The 17,535-nt window shown below is 41.7% G+C and overlaps 1 protein-coding gene across 7 annotated transcripts in view; it reads left to right on the top strand.

The window, feature by feature from the left end:
- SH3RF3 (SH3 domain containing ring finger 3) overlaps positions 1–17,535 on the top strand; it is a 355,405-nt gene that overhangs the window by 206,334 nt on the left and 131,536 nt on the right. For 6 of the 7 annotated variants that reach the window (XR_003046998.1, XM_015591254.2, XM_015591256.2 and 3 more), the window contains one exon: positions 9,499–9,594. The exons of the other annotated variant lie outside the window; for it this stretch is intronic. Coding sequence is in view for 5 of the 6 variants with exons in the window: in XM_015591254.2 (XP_015446740.1) it covers positions 9,499–9,594 (96 nt within the window). In the remaining variant the exon portion in view is untranslated. The remainder of the gene's footprint in view (positions 1–9,498; positions 9,595–17,535) is intronic. 7 annotated transcript variants of the gene reach the window in all.

Genomic DNA, 17,535 nt, shown 5'->3' with positions numbered 1-17,535 from the left:
TAATATGTTCTTCGTTTCAGACTGGTTCCCTTTTGTAATTTCCATTTCCATTGTTGTGTTTTTTATCTCTTTGTTGAAGTCCTCACTGAATTTGACCAAAAGATCATTGAGCATCTTTATATCCCGTGTTGTGAACTCTGCATCTGTTAGATTACTTGACTCTATTATATCTGGATCTCTGTTCTGTTCTCTCATATGATTTCTGCTTCTTTGTCTTCCCATTTTGGCTGCCTTTCCATGTCCGTTTCTATGTACTAAGCAAAGCTCCTAAGTCTCTCAGTCTTATTAGTGTGGATTTGTGAAGTAGGTGTCCAATGGCACAATCCTGAAAGGGGTTCAACTACAGGCCAAACTTAACCCAAGTCTCTACCCCTCCAGGGCCACCTGTTAAGATTCAGCAAACAATCTGTAGATGCTATGCTTATAGGTGCCTCAAAAGGCCACATCAGAAACCGAGGCCACCTGCCTCCAGTGTGAGTCTAGGTGCTACTCAGCAAGGAGCACCTGACTCGCTGAGGATATACCTGGATGTGGCTTGAGTGGGAGGAGGAGGGCCTACGAGTTGGGGCAGGCAGGGTTTCAGGTAATCCTCTGGGCGGAATGACCTCTGTTATCCAGTTTGATGATGTCTGGGCTAGGGCTGCGCTGTGTCCACACACTGGGATGGGGGACGGTTCAACAGGGAACAATAGATACCACTGGCATTTCTGTACCAAGGGAGTCTCGCCTCAGCCCTCACTCCGATAATGTCTTCTTGTAAGTCCCTGGTACCCTCTGTGTGCAACTTAATCGGCACTGGTGCTCAGAGCGAGCAGGTCCGTCACCGTGAAAATCCACTTGCAGACACGGCCCCTTTAAGAGGCTCCTGCCGCTGCCACTGCCTCTGTCTCACTCAGCCACTCCAGACCGGGCAGCCCTGCGTCCTCGCCCTGTCCTACCTTCTGCTTTTGCAGGGTGATTTCTTGTATTTCTCCCTAGTTGTATAGCTTGTTCACCTAGATCCAGGTGATTTTTCCTTGCTGCTTCTCCTTGTTTCCATCACAACTTTGATTTGGTTGCCAGAGGGATGAACAGAGCCTCTATCATCTACGCCATTTTTTTCCTCCCTGTTTTCTCTCTGCTTATTTTTTAATCGAATTTTTTATTTTACTGTTGCATTGTATGAATTCTTTACATATTTTGTATATTAGCCCCTTATCATAGATATTGTTTGTAAATACCTCCTGACATTTGGTTGGTTGCTTTTTTATTTCGTTGATAATTTGTTTTACTGTGCAGAAGCATTCTAGTTTGATATAGTCCCCTTCATTTATTTTTGCTTTTACCTCCCTTGCCTCTGGGGAAAGGTCACAAAGGCCCCTCCAAGACCAAGGTCTATAAGTCCACTGCCTATAATTTCATCTCTGTATCTTATTGTTTCAGATCTTATATTTAAGTTTTTAATCCAGTTTGAGTTAATTTTTATGTATGTTGTCAGATAGCACTCTAGTTTCATTTTTTTGCACATGATTTTCCCAACACCATTTATTGAAGAAACTTTCCTTTCTCCATTTTATGTTTTTGGCTCCTTTGTCAAAAATTAGTTGCTCATATACATGTGGGTTTCTCTCTGGGCTCTCATTTTTGTTCCATTGGTCTTTATGTCTGTTTTTCTGCCAATACCATACTGTTTTAATTTCTGTAGCTTTGTCATATGTTTTGAAGTCAGAGAGTGGGATACCTCCGGCTTTGTTCTTTTTTCTCAGGATTGTTTTGGCAATTTAGAGTCTTTTCTGGTTTTATACTAATTTGAGGATTTTTTTTTGTTTTATTTTTTTGAAAAATGCCATTGGGATTTTGATGGGATTTGCGTTGAAATTGTATTGCAATTGTATATCGCTGATAATCTCACCATTTTAACAATGTTAATTCTTCCAATCCATAAACGTGGAATATCTTTCCATTTCTTTGTGTCTTTTTCAATTTCTTTCAAGAACATCTTGTAGTTTTCATTCTACAGGTCCTTCACTTTCTTTGTTAAGTTTATTCCTAGGTATATCATCTTTTTCATTGCAACTGTAAATGGATTTTTTAAATTTTTATTTCTGTTATTTGGTTGTTAGTTATATTAGTATATAGGAAACAATGGATTTTATATGTTAATATTACATCCTGCCACTTTAGTGTATTTGTTTCTAATAGTCTTTTTGTGGAGTCTTTTATATAATGTTTTCTATATAGAGAGTTATGTCATCTGCAAATAGTAACAGTTTTACTTTATTTCTAATTTGGATGCCTTTAATTTCTTTTTCTTGTCTAATTGCTCCGGCTAAGACTTCTGGTACCACATGGAATAACAGTGACGTAAGTGGGCATGGTTGTCTTCCTAATCTTAGAGGAAAATCTTTCAGTTTTTCACTATTATGTTATTAGCTGAGGGTTTGTCATATATGGCCTTAATAATGTTGCAGTACTTTCTTTCTATACCCATTTGATTAACTGTTTTCATCATAAATGAATATTTTTTCCTTTTGCGTTGGTATATTTAGGCCTTCTGTTAGTTTCCTCTTTCTAAAGTCCAATTCTTTCCATAAGTTTGAGAAGTTCTCATCAATTATTTTTTTGAGTAGGCTCTCTGTTCCTGTCTCCCATTTTTTCTTTCTCTGGTATACCTATTTTTCCTATGTTACTCTTTATAATGGTGTCAGATAATTCTCGTAGAGTTTTTTCATTTTTTAAAAATTCTTAGTTCTCTCTTCTCCTCTTGAGTCATTTCTAGGTTTCTATCTTTGAGCTTGCTAATTCTGTATTCCATCTGGTCAGCTATATTTATAGTGTTCCTTAAGGCATTCCTCATCTCATTTATTGAGTTCTTCAGCTCCAGAATTTCTATTTGGTTCTGTTTTTATAGTTTCAATCTCTTTGGTAAAGTATTCTTTTTGTTCATTAATTTTCTTCCTGAACTCATTGAACTGCCTTTCTGAGTTCTCTTGTTTCTCACTGAGCTTCTTCATAACTGAAATCTTAAATTCTCTGTCTTTTAAGTCACAGTTTTCCATGACTTTGAGTTTGGTTTCTGGAGCCACATGTTAGCTTGGTTGTTCGTGGTATTTGATAGATTATTTCTCTGCCTATGCATTTGAGATATTGAGCTCTTTTGTTGTCGTTGTTATTTGGATATTGGTTTTCTCTTAACAATTTAGCAGGTTGATAGGTAGGTTACTTTCTTTTCTTTTCCAGTAGATGGTGTTAAAGTTTTTGTTGCCTCTTACCTGCACTGTTTGTACCTCTGAAATCGTGGTTAGGCAGTGTTGCTTTGGTTAAAGAAAATGCTGTGTACATCCTGAGATGGTGGATGTCCCATCTCTGACCAGCTCACTTTGGTTACAGGGCACTACTACTATGATATAAGTATGTGGCAGGTAATGGAGAACTGGTTTTGTGAGCTCCTAGCACTGCCTTCTTTTTACTAATGGTCGCTGGCCCCACTGTGTTTTTGGAGTTATCTCCACTGCCTCTACTAGGCTCTGCCAGGATGGGAATGGTGGGGTGGGGGTGCAGGAATTTATCATTTTGCATCCTTACTGTACTGTTTAGTTAAGCATCTCAGTTTTCTCTACCTAGATCTGCCAGGATTGGTGGAGCTTTGGAGGCAATTTCATGATCTGTGGCTCTGCCCTCCTAGTAGTGGCTGTCAGCAGTTCTGTGTTGTTTTAAGCTTCCCAACCACCTCTACTAGTGTCTGCCTCAATGGGGAGGGGTGAAGTGAGATGCTTTTTCTCAGAGGTCACTGCTTCTGCCCTCTTACAATCTAGGCCATAGTGTGAGGGCTGCAGTCCAACTTCTTCCCTGCTACTGTACTCTCTGGAGCCATGGTGGGTGTCAGACTGTCTGTGGCAACCATCCCTATCCTTCCCTCACCCTTCCTCCCCTATGTGTTCCAGTCTACCCTCCTCCAGATATTCCAATGCATGGATCTTTCAGTTTGTATGTTGAGCAGGGGGTCATTTGTAGAGTTATAGTTGTCCAACTTATAAATTTAAGGGGAGAAACAAAGGAGTCTCCTCACTCTGCCATGGTACTGATGTCCTCCAGAATTTCTATGACAATCATGTCATCTGTGAACAGAGTTTTATTTCTTCATCCCCAATTTGTATACCCTTTACATTTTTTTTTTGTCTTATTGCAATAGATAGGACTTCTGGTATGACGTTGAAAAGTTGTGGTTAGAAGGAATATCCTTGCCTTGTTCTTGATCTTAGTGGGAAAGATTCACATTTCTAACCATTAAGTATGACATTAACTGGACATTTTTTGTTTTTTTTTATAAGTGTTCTTTGTTAAGTTGAGGAAGTTTAACTCTATTCCTAGTTTACTAAGAGTTTTTTAAAAAATCATCAATGGGTTTTTAATTTTGTCAAATGTTTTTTCTGCATCTATTGATGTGATTTTTCTTCTTTAGCCTGTTGATGTGGTGGAATATAATAATTGATTTTTGAATGTTGAACCAGCCTTGCAGACCTGGGATAAATCTTAGTTGCATGCTGTATAATTCTTTTTATACTTTTTTGGATCAATTTGCTAATATTTTGTTGAGGATTTTTGCATCAATATTCATGAGAGACATTGGTATGTGGTTTTCTTTGCCTATTAGTGTAATTTTAGTATTAGTGTAATGCTGGCCTCATAGAACGAGTTAGGAAGCGGTCCCTCTGCTTCTATTTTCTGGAAGAGATTGTTACAGAATTTGGTATACTTTGTTCCTTAAATGTTGGTAACATTCACCAGTAAACCCATCTGGGTTAGGTGCTTTCTGTTTTGGAAGTTGAATTATTGATTAATGATTGATTTAATAGATATAGGCCTATTCAGATTATCTATTTCTTCTTGTGTGAGTTTTGGTAGATTAGATCTTTAAAGAAATTGATCTGTTTCATTTAAGTTACCAAATTTGTGGGCATAGAGTTGCTCAATAATATTCCTTTATTATCCTTTTAATGTTCATATAATCTATAGTAATGTTCCCTCTTTCATTATTGGTATTAGTAGTTTGTATCTTCTTTCTTTCATTCTTGGTTAGCATGGTAAGAGACTTATCAATTTTATTGATCTTTTCAAATAACCAGCTTTTGATTTTGTTGATTTTTTTCTATTAATTTTCTTTTACAATTTTATTGATTTCTACTCTACTTTACATTATTTTTTCTTCTGCTTACTTTGAATTTAATTCACTCTTATTTTTCTAGTTTTCTAAGGTGGAGGGTTAGATTATTAATTTTAGATATTTCTTTTCTGATGTGTGCATTTACTATTATAAATTTCTCTCTAAGCACTACTATAGCATATAAATTTTGATAAGTTGGTTTGCATTTTCATTTATTTTAAAATATTTTAAAAATTCTCTTGATATTTTTTATTGGAACCAAGTGTTATTTAGAATTATGTTGTTTAATTTCCAAGTATTTTGAAATTTTCCAGTTATTTTTCTGTTATTGATTTCTAGTTTAATTCCATTGAGTTCTGAGAGCAGACATTGTATGGTTTCTATTCTTTTTATTTTGTTAAGGTGCATTTTATGGCCCAAAATGTGATCTATCTTGGTGAACATTCCTTTTGAGCTTGAGAATAATGTGTATTTTGCTATTCTTAGATTAAGTCATCTATAGAGATACATTATATCCAGTTGATTGATGGTGTCGTTGAGGTTACCAGCTATAATAGTAGATTCATCCATATCTCCTTTCAGCCTTGCCTTGGGTATTTTGACTCTCTGTTGTTAGGAATACGTATATTATATGTCTTTTTGAAGAATTGATCCCTTTATCATTATATAATTCCTCTCATTATCCCTGACAACATTGCTTGCTCTGAATTCTGCTCTATTTGAAATTAATATAGCTACTCCCACTTTCTTTTGATTAGTGTTAGCATGGTATATTTTTCTCCATCCATTTACTTTTAATCTATATGTATCTTTATATTTAAAGTGGGTTCTTTGTGGACAACATAGAGTTGGGTCTTATTTTTTGATCCACCCTGAGAATCTTTGTCTTTCGGTTTGTGCATTTAAACCATTGACATGCAAAATGATTATCGATATAGTTAGATTAATATTTACCATGTTTGTTTCTGTTTTCTATTTATTGCCCTTGACTTACGTTTGTGTTTTTGTCTTCCACTTTTTTTTTGCCTCTTTCAATTTTAATTGAGCAGTTTATATGATCCCATCTTATCTCTGTTCTTAACGTATCAGTCGTACCTTAAAAAAATTTTTTTAGTGGTCACCCTAGAGTATGCAATATACATTTACAACTAATTCAAGTTCAAGTTCAAAAACACTATACTTTTCCACAGGTAGTATAAGCACGTTACACAAAATAATCCTAAATCTTCCCTCCTGTTCCTTATGTCACAGGAATGATATATAAGCATGCATAAGTATATTTATAATCTATATGATATATAATAAGTGATATTTTTATACACATACATAATCAAATACATTGTTGCTATTATTATTTTGAACAAACTGGTATCTGTTAGATCAATTAAGATTAAGAAAAATGAAAGTTTGTTTTACCTTTACTTATTCCTTCCCCATTGTTCTTCCTTTCTTTGTGTAGGTTTGAGTTTTTGACCTATGTATCTTTTCTTCGCTCTGAAGAACTTGCAGCATTTTTTGCAAGGCAGATCAACTGGCAACACATTCTCTCAGTTTTTGTTTGAGAAAGTATTTCTCCCTCACTATTGAATGATACTGAATTCTAGGTTGGTGGATTTTTTTTCTCAACATTTTAAATATTTTATCTCACTTTCTTCTTGCTTGCATGGTTTCTGCGAAGTTGGGTATAATTTTTATCTTTGCTCCTGTATAGGTATGGTATTTTTTTCCCCTCTGGCTTTTTTCAGTATTTTTTCTTTATCTTTGATTTTCTATAGTTTGAAAATGATACGCCTACCTGTTGGCTTTTTAGCATTTATCATTCTTGGTATTCTATAAACTTCCTGAATCTATGGTTTGGTAACTGACATTAATTTAGGGAAATTCTCAGTCATTATTATGCAAAAATTTCTTTTCCTATCTTTCTTCTCCCAATATTCTCATTAATCATATGCTAAACCTTTGTAGTTGTCCCACAGTCCTTGGATATTCTGTTTCGTATTTTTTCCCTCCAGTCTTTGTTCTCTTTGCTTTTCAGTTTTGGCGGTTTCTAGTGAGTTATCCTTAAGCTTAGAGATTCTTTCTTCAGCATATTCAGTCTACTAATAAGTCTAGCAAAGGCACTTTAAAATTTCTGTTATAGTGTTTTTGGTCTCTAACATTACTTTTTGGTTCTTTCTTAGAATTTCCATCTCTTTACTTACATTGCTCATCTGTTCTTACACACCATTTACTTAATCCCTTAGAGCCTTTAGCATGTCAGTCATAGTTGTTTTAAATTCCCCATCGGATAGTTCCAACATCTCTGCCATATCTGAGTCTGGGTTTGATGTTTGTTGTCTCTTTAAATTGTGTTTTTTCCTTTTAGTATGAATAATAATTTTTTTGACAGTTGAGCATGATGTACCAGGTAAAGGAACTGTTGTAATAGGCCTTTAGTAATGTGGTGGTGAGATTTGGGGAGAGAGGAAGCTTTCTATATTCCTATGATCCTATTACCAGGTCTCAGTCTTCTAAGGAACCTGTACCTCTAGAATGTGAACTCCACGTGTGTGTCTCCATTTCCCCCTCCTCCTTAGGTAGGACAGGATGGCTAGAGTGGGCTGGAGTTGAGTATGGTATTGATAGACAATACCATAATTGATTTAACCAATTCTCTTTTTGCTGTGTATTTGTCTCTAGTTTTTCTCTAGCTGAACAAACACTATCATGAACATCCTCAGAGCTAAATCTATTTGCACGCCTTTGATTTTCTTAGGCTAGAACCCCTAGAAGTATTGTTAGATCAGTGGGTATGCAGGCTTTGATGTTTGTTAGGAATTGCCTAAATGCCTGCCATAAATTTATATTCCCACCAAAAATGATAAAGTGCCTTTTCCCTGTCTGCTGACCAGCACTGTGAGTTGGCTTTATATTAATCTTTGTTAATTTGATAGGCAAAAAAGAACAAAGAAGAAAAAAAAGGAATCTTCTTATTTAAAATTATATTTTTTATCAGTCACGTATAGCATTTTGAAATGTGTTTAATGGCAATTAGCATTTCTTCTTTTTTGTGAGTTGCCTGATTTTTGCCCTTGGCCTATTTTTTCTAAAGATATTTGTCTTTTTCTTCTACTGCGTCTAAGATTTTATATAGTAAAGATAGTAAGTCTTTTTCTTTAATACATTCTGCCAGTTTTTAGTAGTGTATTTACCTTTTTGTTTTGCTTTGGTATTTTTAACATAGAGAATTTCATTTTTCTGTAGCCAAATCTTTGTTATGATACTTCAAAAGACCGTCCTTAACTCAAGATTAAACATCTATAATAGTTTCTTCTTGGACATTCAATTTTATTTTTCTAACATTTAAATATTTAGTCCTTATGGAGTTAATTTTGGCAAATTTTGGCATATATGGTGGATTAGAGCACTAACTTTATTTTTTTAATGGTTAGCCAGTTTTAGTCACATTTTCTAACTGATTATTGCTGATAAATCGGAAAACCAATTCTTTTTATGTATTTATTTAAAAATTAGTAGCCTTTCTGTATTTCTTATTCTAATTTTTAGTTGATACTCTGTTTTTCTAAGTAGAAAGATTACATACTCTTCTTTCCCATATTCATAGTTCTGGTTTTATTTTCTTTTATTATGGGGGTTATACCTTTCAAGACCTCTAGTAGATGCCTGAAACCCCATTAGCACTGAACCTAGTATATGCTATGTTTTTTCCTGTGCATACACACATACATACACTTTATGGCTTCTCTTTGTCATGTCCAAATTGCCAGCGTCACTATTCTTACATTTTGGGGCTATTATTAAATAAAATAGGAGTTACTTGAGCACCAGCACTGTGAATCCACAACAGTCAATCTGATAACCTAGTGACTAATGGTCAGGGAATGTATACAGCATGGCTGTGCTGGACAAAGGGATGATTCATGTCTGGGGTGGGATGGTGTGAGATTTCATCATCTTACTGAGAATAGCATGCAATTTTAAATTTATGGATTGTTTATTTCTGGAATCTTTCATTTCATATTTTCAGGCCACAGTTGACCATAGGTGATTGAAACAGTGGAAAGCAAAATCAAGGATAAGGGAACAACCGTATAAATACTATTGTAAATTGCCGTGCTTTTCCATTAGAAGATCTTCGTAGCTGTAATCAATACATAAGAGAGAAAGAGGTTCTGAGTGAAAATGTAAGGGTTGACTATTTTTATATGTCAGATCTTGGAACGGATAATAAACCATTCTTTGAATCGTTGCTTAGACTCTTTAAGCTTCAGCAGCACTAACAGGTCTCTTGTTTTCTTTTTTGTTGTGTGTTATGTCCATGTGTTTGTACACATGGTGGGCTCTGGCAATTCCAGGATGAAATCCTGACTGTGATCAGAAGAGTGGATGACAACTGGGCAGAGGGAATGCTGGGAGACAAGATTGGAATTTTCCCCCTCCTGTACGTGGAGGTAAGGCCATCTGCACCCGGCACCCATTTTTCCCAGATTCTCCTACCCCAAAGGAGAAGAGCTCACGCCCAAAGGCAGCACTTCCCTTTACTGCTGCAAACAGAGCTGAAGGAAATGCTGCCAGGCCATTCACAGAGTCTTCCTAGGACTCTGGATTGTTGGGAAGTTCACCCGACTGCAAGTCCCTAACGGGAAGATGATTTTTGGCTAATTTGGGGCCTACTGATTTCCTGTCTCTTTTTCGTAACTATGGAGCACTAGGTTCCTAGTGAATGAGTTATGGGCTATTGTTGAGTGGAGAGCGTCTTAGAGTGTTCGGCCTCTAAATGCCTGTTCACCATGGGCTGTTTGTATGTGTGTAGGAGTGTTTGACCCTAGGGTATGTGTGTACCATTTGTCGTGTATGTCCACCCGTGTGTGTTCATGAGCTGACCCCATGTGTCATCCTGCAGCTTCTGGAATCATCCTATAAGAATCATTTCAGCTAATGCACATTAAGTGCTTGCTGTATGCCAGATACTTCTAAGTATTTCCTCATTTAATCTCAATAACCCCAGCACATGAAAACCATGAAGGTTTCCATGTCACAGATGAGCAAATAGAGGCACAGAGAGGTCCCCCCAGCTGGTGAGTGGCAGAGCTGGGACTTGAACACGGGTTGCTCGAACACAGATTTAACTCTTCACTTCCCTGCCACTCCCTAACAAACTGTAGTTCTCTCAGCTTAGTAGGTGACAAGGCCACCTTTACCACACCTACTTAGTGGTACATGGGTGCCAGTTGGTATTTGTTAAACACATCTGGTAATTCCCGTTGATTACAGGATAAAGTCCAAATGCTTTAGCGTGGCATTCAAGGCCGTTTGAATTTGACCCTAATCTATTTTTCCAACTTCATCTCTTGTCATTTCCTCCCCTTTCCCTAAATATTTTGGACTGGTGGTTCTCTCACGTTTATTTTCCATAAGCTGCCCAGGAAATTCTAAGATCCTCCCACAATAGCAACAGTATGAAAACACACACACACACACACACACACACACACACACACACACCCCTCTCTAGTACACTTGTAAGATTCACAATTTCTCTAACATCTTGAAGCTTCTATTTGTGCATTTGGTTCAGTTCCCGGGGTGGTGGGAAGGGGTGGTTTGTTCTTCTCTGTCCTGCTGCTTCAGATAAAAGATTGATGCATAAATACCACTACTGTGCAGTCTAGAAGTGAAAAAAATCTTTGCTCTCAGACATTTTAGCTGGTGGAAATTTTTCCAGGCAGACTTTTATAGGGATACTCAAAGACATATATAAGAATGTTCATAGAAACTTTACTAAGATGGCCCAAAGTAGAAACAAGTCAAATGTTCGTCATCAGAGGAATGGATAAAGTATGGTATGTCCATGCAATGGGATAATATCCAGCAGTAAAAATGAACAAAAGATTACTATATTTGAAAGCATGGATTATTATATTTGAAAGCAGAGACAAACTTTTGAAAGAAGCCACATATATAAGAATATATGCTGTATGTTTTTGTATTTTTTTAAGGAAGTTCAAAAGCAGGCAGAACTAGTTCAGGGTAATGGAAGTCACAGCACTGGTGACTTTGGGGAGAGATTGACTGGAAGAGGCAAGGGGAGGCTTCTGGATGTGGAGATGTTTTATATTTTGGTCTTGGGAGTGGTTACACAGAGCAGTTGTAAAATAGTTAGCATTGTTGTACTTTTCTTTAGATTGCAATTTAAGAAGCTTGGAGAAAACCCTGTAGGGAACTCCAAGGAGGTAAACAGTGGCACCCATGCCCTGTGAAGGCCAGATGAGACCCATCGGCTACCCACTTCCCTGGAGGGGCTCAGGCACGGTCAGGGAGGCTGAGCGCTTGGTTACAGGGCTGGGAAACTAAAGGGCTGGGCTTTCTGATGGCTCTTTCTGGTTCCACAGACATATACAAAGGCCAAGCTGGCAAGTCACCCATCTGTGCCTTCCCAGGGCCTGAGTTCCTAGCCACTGGAGACATTCCTTTCAAACATTTTTTTGTCCAGGATGTGAAGGAGGCTCCTTCATCTTTCTGGCCTTGCAGCCCTTCATGCCCCACACCTCCACTCACAGGCCTGCCTGTGCTCTGAGCACAGCCTCCTCAGAGAGGATGCACCCATGGCCCTTGAAGCTCAGGGTCTGGGCCTCCCTCTTTGGAGTGAGGGCAGGCACACTCAAGGCAGCCCTGGGCAGGGGCCTGGCTCTCCCCGTCGTATACCTTCCTCTGCAGGCCTGGCCCCACACCATCACCCCAGGTGCCCCAGCTGCAGCTCCAGCCCTGTGTGATGTGCTCTGAAACAGACTCCTGGGTTTTTATCAACCACTGAACACAAGAAGCCTCCAATGGTATTTCCTGCGACTGTTTTACTTTTTCTATATTGATTCCCTTTTGAAGAGCTTGAGGTATGGAGTAAGAGCCCCCTGTGACTCTTGCCTCATATATAGCCTTGAGGTGGAGCCGGGTGGGTTAGGAAGTTAACAAGTTAGCCAAGAGTGTCTTCCCCTGTGAGGCCAAGTGGACATTTGAGGTCAGAGTGGTTGGAGCTTGGGTCCTCTGCCGAGTATGAACCTGAGCCAGACTGGCATGCCCGGAGAGAGCCTGGGCTTTTGTTTTTGGCTGCTGCTCAGGCTAATGGCACAGTTTGGAGCATTATTTATCCCAGAAGATGTGCCTGATGCTCATGATGAAATGTGGCTGTATTCACGCTCCTCAAAGGACTGAATTACAATGAACTCTCCTCTGACCCTTCCAGTTGTGGTTTGAAGCACAGTGTGGGCTGCGCGCAGGCTTGTGAGCAGGAGTCACTGGGGATCCCCTGGTGCGCCAAGGGGCTCCCCCTCACCTAGGCTTCCCATCGGTGCAGTTCAGGCTGTAATGCTTGACACAGGTGGATCTTTAAGAAGTAAATGAGAACTTTTGCTTTGTGGACTGTATGGTCTTCTCCTAGCTGGGTCTGTTTCTTCACCCTGGGCTTGCTGGGCAGGCACAGGAGGACAAATGGTATAAAAGGAGCTTGGAGCTGCCCTGGCCTTGTGCTGCTGGCAGCCCGTTTCCTGAGAAGGCAGCCCTGTCTCCAGAAATGTCTGTACTTCCTGGTGGACTGTGGAGATAATTCTCTCCATAGCCGCCAGGTACCCAGCTGCCAGTCACATCCACATCAGTGACCTGGATCTGCTGCTCGCTTGGCAGTAAGTCTCTCTGCACCTGACTCCTCACCCAGCCTCTTCCCCACCATACATCTGAGACTTTCCTTCCCCAGGCCTTTGACCTTCCTCAGCTCACTGCCCTTCCAGCTCCTCTCCCTGACTCTCTGGCACACAGTCCTGCATCCTGGAACCTGCTTCTTTGTTCTTTTCTCCCCATCAGTTTTGTGAACGATCACCATCCAGTGGCACTTCCACACGGGGACCAACGACTTGTCTCATGGACACCGGCCTGTTGGTCACATTACTGCTGGGGAGGGTGCCCTCATCTGTATCCTGGCTCACCCCGCACTGGTATTCACTCAGGACAGAGAGAGGAACAGGCTTTCATTCTCAGGGAATAAACCCAAACACAAGACTGGGCCTATTTTCCATATCTCCAGTCCTAGAGGGGGCAGAATAATTGCCATCATTTTGGTTCTTCAGAATACACTGTTCTACTGGAAGTGAGAATGGTTCGATCTGAGGGAATTCCTTGGCCTGGGAAGCGGGGAGCCCTCCTGCTCACGTGTGAGTGCTGCAGAGCTGTCTGCAGGGTGGGTGCTCTGTGGGAACATGTGGAGGCGCTTGTGGTTCCTGAGCCCCAGCATGGCTTGGCTGGGTCTGGCTTTGGTGGCCCCAACCCGTAGCATGAGCGCCCGACCTGAGGGCCTGCCACACCAGCCCCATTCCCCTTTAACAGGGGTCTCCAAGATGGTATGCTTGGGCTCTGCCCTTAGTATGGCCCTTGGGCCATTCCCTGAGAGCAGAGTCCTTTTCTCATGAGCAAAGTCAACCCCAATGGCAGGACCATGAATGGGCCATTGGGCAGCTCAGGGCATCCTGGGCTTCAGAGGTGGATCCTGGGCTCAACACCGCACACTAGATGTGTGACCTTTGGCAAGTCCCTTAAACTTCCTGAGCCTCCATCTTCCCTCTCGAACAAGGTGGGAACATGAACTTCAAGGGGTGGTTATGAGGGTTAAAGACGACAGGGAATCCAGAGCGAGCCTGGCGTCGCTCTGTTTATTATAAAAGTTTGTTGAATGAGTAACTGCTCAGTGGTCTATTCGTGTGTTTATTGGACATCTTTGTGTCATTCCTGGGGATTGACCATACCCGGCCTTGTATGGATTAGTGTTTTCTCACAAGCGCCCATTTTTACACCAGCATGGTTGGGAGCTCTGTGAGGGCGAGCATGCTCCTATTTCTGTGCAGGCATGACAGCCCCTGCAGTTTCCTGAGCTGAGTGGCATTTGCAATTGGATAATGTCAGCAAAACAAGCAATATGGACATTCATATGTGGCATGCTAGGGCAGGTAGCTCGCTTGAATACCGTCCTCAAGGAGCGTTGGTGGGAATCAGCCTCGATCTGGAGAGATCCAGAAACAGGACACAGCTGTGCTCTGCCTGTTCTGCTCTGAGTCTCGGTAGGGGATTTGCATGAAGACTTACAAGGCACATTAGCACACTTGCCCAGTATGCTTGTCTGAGAGGAAAACCTCTCCATGGGGCCTGAATTAAGATCTCAAAGACCACAATAGACTGGAAACACAGTTGAAAAGAAAGATGAAATGCAATAAATATAATGTCAAGTTTTGCCTTCACATTCAGAAAATCAGTTATTCAATGCCTTCACATTCAGAAAATCAGTTATTCAAGCAGATTAATGGGGAGACCTAGATCACTGAAAAGGTACTCCAGAATTACTGGGTAATATGATGGTGCTTTTTTTATACTGAGCAGGATATTTAAAAATTAGATACTCTGTGTGGTTGGTGTGCCTGTGGTTGGTTACCTAGGTGACAAGTAGAGTACAAGAGTACACCTCCCTCTGTGATCAGATAATCAGCCCACATCACCTCCTCTCTGACAGCAGATGGGAGGAGAGTCTGAGGAGGAAGGAATCCCTACCTAACATCCCCTAACTTCGGTGGTGAAGTGGCTATTCTGAGCCTAACATGGCCCTGAGTCTGAGGTGGGAGAACAAGCAGAGACAACCAGCACACACTGCCCAGGTGCCGTTCTGTTCAGGGGAGAGAGAGCCTCTCAGCACCCCGGAGCCTTCTGCTGCCCTTGGGTCTGGCTTGGGAGGAGAGATCAGTAGCGCTTCCTGGGGGAAAAGTCTCACCTCACTTCCCTGACTAGTGTTCAGTCAGAGCTGTAACTATTTATTACCAGTGTTTTCGTTCATTGTCAGCTTCTCGGGGGCATTATGGGTAATAGAGCATCCTCCCCATTGGATTGATAAGGAGTGTAAAGCACTAGGGTTTGGCTGCCTGGCCCAGCCTGGCCTCATCTCCGGTGTGGTCAGGCATACCTCGAAGGGGAGGGGAGTTTTCCTGACTCCCAAAGGAGGCATAGCTTGGTGCCAAGGAAGCCTCAGGGCTCTTCTGGAAACATGTTTCAGGGAAAACTCTTGTGAATGTCAAGTAACCCAAAAGGTCTTACTTAGCTCGGTGTGCATGTGTGCACATCTGCACACACAGATGGATAGAGGGCTGGCCTGAGATGGGAGAGGCTGGAGCAGGCGGTGAACCAGCGGTCAGGGGCAGCTTCTGCTGGACTCTGAAATGAGAAGGAGAAATAGGGGCACAGACAAGTTGGTGGAGCTGCTGGTGACATACAAAGGTCTGATAATTTAGAGAAGGTGCCATGCCTCAGTGGATTTAGTAAGATCACCCAGGATCAGGAGAGAGAAGGAACTGGGTGGTTCTCCTGCTTTCTGTGACAATAACTGTGTGAACACAAGGTATCAAAAAATGCCCTGGCTGGTGCCCCAGGTTGCCACAGACATGGGTCACTCGACTTTTCTCTCCCCAGTTGCTAGAAGTGGACATTCAAGAGTTCCTAGTTGCCCTCTCTGTGGCTGGTCGACTTTATTGTTTTGGGAATAGAAGCGAAGCAGACAGGACTTCAGTGGTAGAGAGACTTATGGGGCTGATCACTTTACCCTCTGCCTGCCCATGGGAAATGGGGGCAGAAAGAGCTTGGAGGGGACATCTAGCCTTGGGTACTGTTGCAGGGGTGTGGTCAGGTCTCAGGTGGAGACAAGCAGACATTCTCCAAGGGCCTCCCATCCAGGAGTGACCTCAAGAGGAATCCCAAGGCCTGGCAGGAATTTGTAACTGTGTCTGCAGCAGCCACACTTCTGAGTGCCCATTCCCACATCTAGCAAGCGTGTGCCCGATATGGGCTGTGGCAGGCAGGGCTGTGGTTGAGCCAGATCTGCAGTTTATTTCCCCCCAGAAGCTGTGTTGGTGGAGTGCCACCCAGGATGGCTCGTAGGAAGTTCCCCAAGAAACACCCCCAGGCCTGCAGCTCCCAAAGCTGTTGTTTCAGCCTCACCACTGCCCTGAGCTGCAGGCTTAAGTCTGTGAGTGATCGAGGGGGTGCTAAGACCCCCAATGTCTTTGGCCCCTCAACTCTCGTGTCTGTTCTGGCATTGCCAGGTCCCTCCTGCTCCCTTCTTAACTCTAGACCCATTGTACTGGCAGCACCACTCAGTTTCCCAAACCAAAGGCTGGGTTCTCTTCGATCCCCCTTTCTCCCTCACTTCATAAATCTTCTCTGCCATTGGTTCTCATCAGTTCTCTCTCTGAAATCTTCTTCCGTTTAACTAATGTATATAATATAATTTAATATACAGTGCATAGCCACTACACGTTAGGCAGTGGTCTAATCCCTTATATCAGTAAACAAACAGAAGAAACCCTTACCTTGTGGAACTCACTTTCTAGTGTGGGGGACGGACAACAAATTGGATACATAGGTCAAGTGTTGGGCAAGTGTTCCAGACAGAGGGAAAAGCCAGTGGAAAGGTCCTGAGGCAGGAATGAGTCAGGCTTGCTTAAAGAACAGCAAGAAGGACTGATTGACTGGAACTGAGTGGGCAAGGGGGCAAGTAGTAGGAGTTGAGGTTGGTCATGTAAGCCCTCGAACCCCTTTTCAAGAAATTTAACTTTTGGGTGAAATAGGAAACCATTTAGGAGCTCTTGAACTTGATGATCTGACTTAAGTTTTAGTGGATCACTTTGGGGCCATTGTTGAGCATAGACTGAGTTCGTGGTGGTGGGTGAGGGGTGTAGTAGGAATGGAAATAGGTGGTGAAGCTGTTGCACTGTTCTGGTAAGACGTGAGGTTGCCTCAGGCCAGGACGGTAGCCGTGGAGCTGGCAAAAATCATCAGATGCTAAAGGCTAGTGCAATCAACCAGAAGTACTGATGGGTTAGTCATGAGGGGCAAGACAGCAAAAGGAGTCATAGATTTCTCCCATGTTTTGGCCTGAGCGACTAGAGGAATGAAAATGAAATTGCCATCAACTGAGATGGGAAATGGAGAGTGAAGCCAGTAGGGGAGAATGCAGGGACCAGGAGACCCGTTCTGTTAAGCGATGTCTGTTGAGCATCCAAGAGGGGCTGTCAGATAGGCAGGTGGATATGCAAGAATGCAGTTTAAGGCAGAAGTAGTTGAAGTTGCTGAAGTTGGCACAGACCTTCCTTCGTCAGCACTCTCTGGTGGACTTGCTGCCCACAGCTGTGCTCGTTTGCTGGCGATATTAACTTGAGGTCTTTGGCACAAAAATGGAATCAACCTCACAAGCCTAGACTGAACCACCATGAATGTGGGCACAGGCCAGGAAAAGTCTGTGAGCGGAAGTCTCCCCCAGTTTAGGTCTTCACGTCTGCATCCTGGCATCTCTTTAGCCTTCGCCCCCCAAC

The sequence above is a fragment of the Pteropus alecto genome, unplaced genomic scaffold, assembly GCF_000325575.1.
Source record: "Pteropus alecto unplaced genomic scaffold, ASM32557v1 scaffold55, whole genome shotgun sequence".
Lineage (NCBI taxonomy): Eukaryota > Metazoa > Chordata > Mammalia > Chiroptera > Pteropodidae > Pteropus > Pteropus alecto.
Note: the sequence above shows the minus strand (reverse complement) of the source record. Positions and strands in the feature narration are given on the sequence as shown.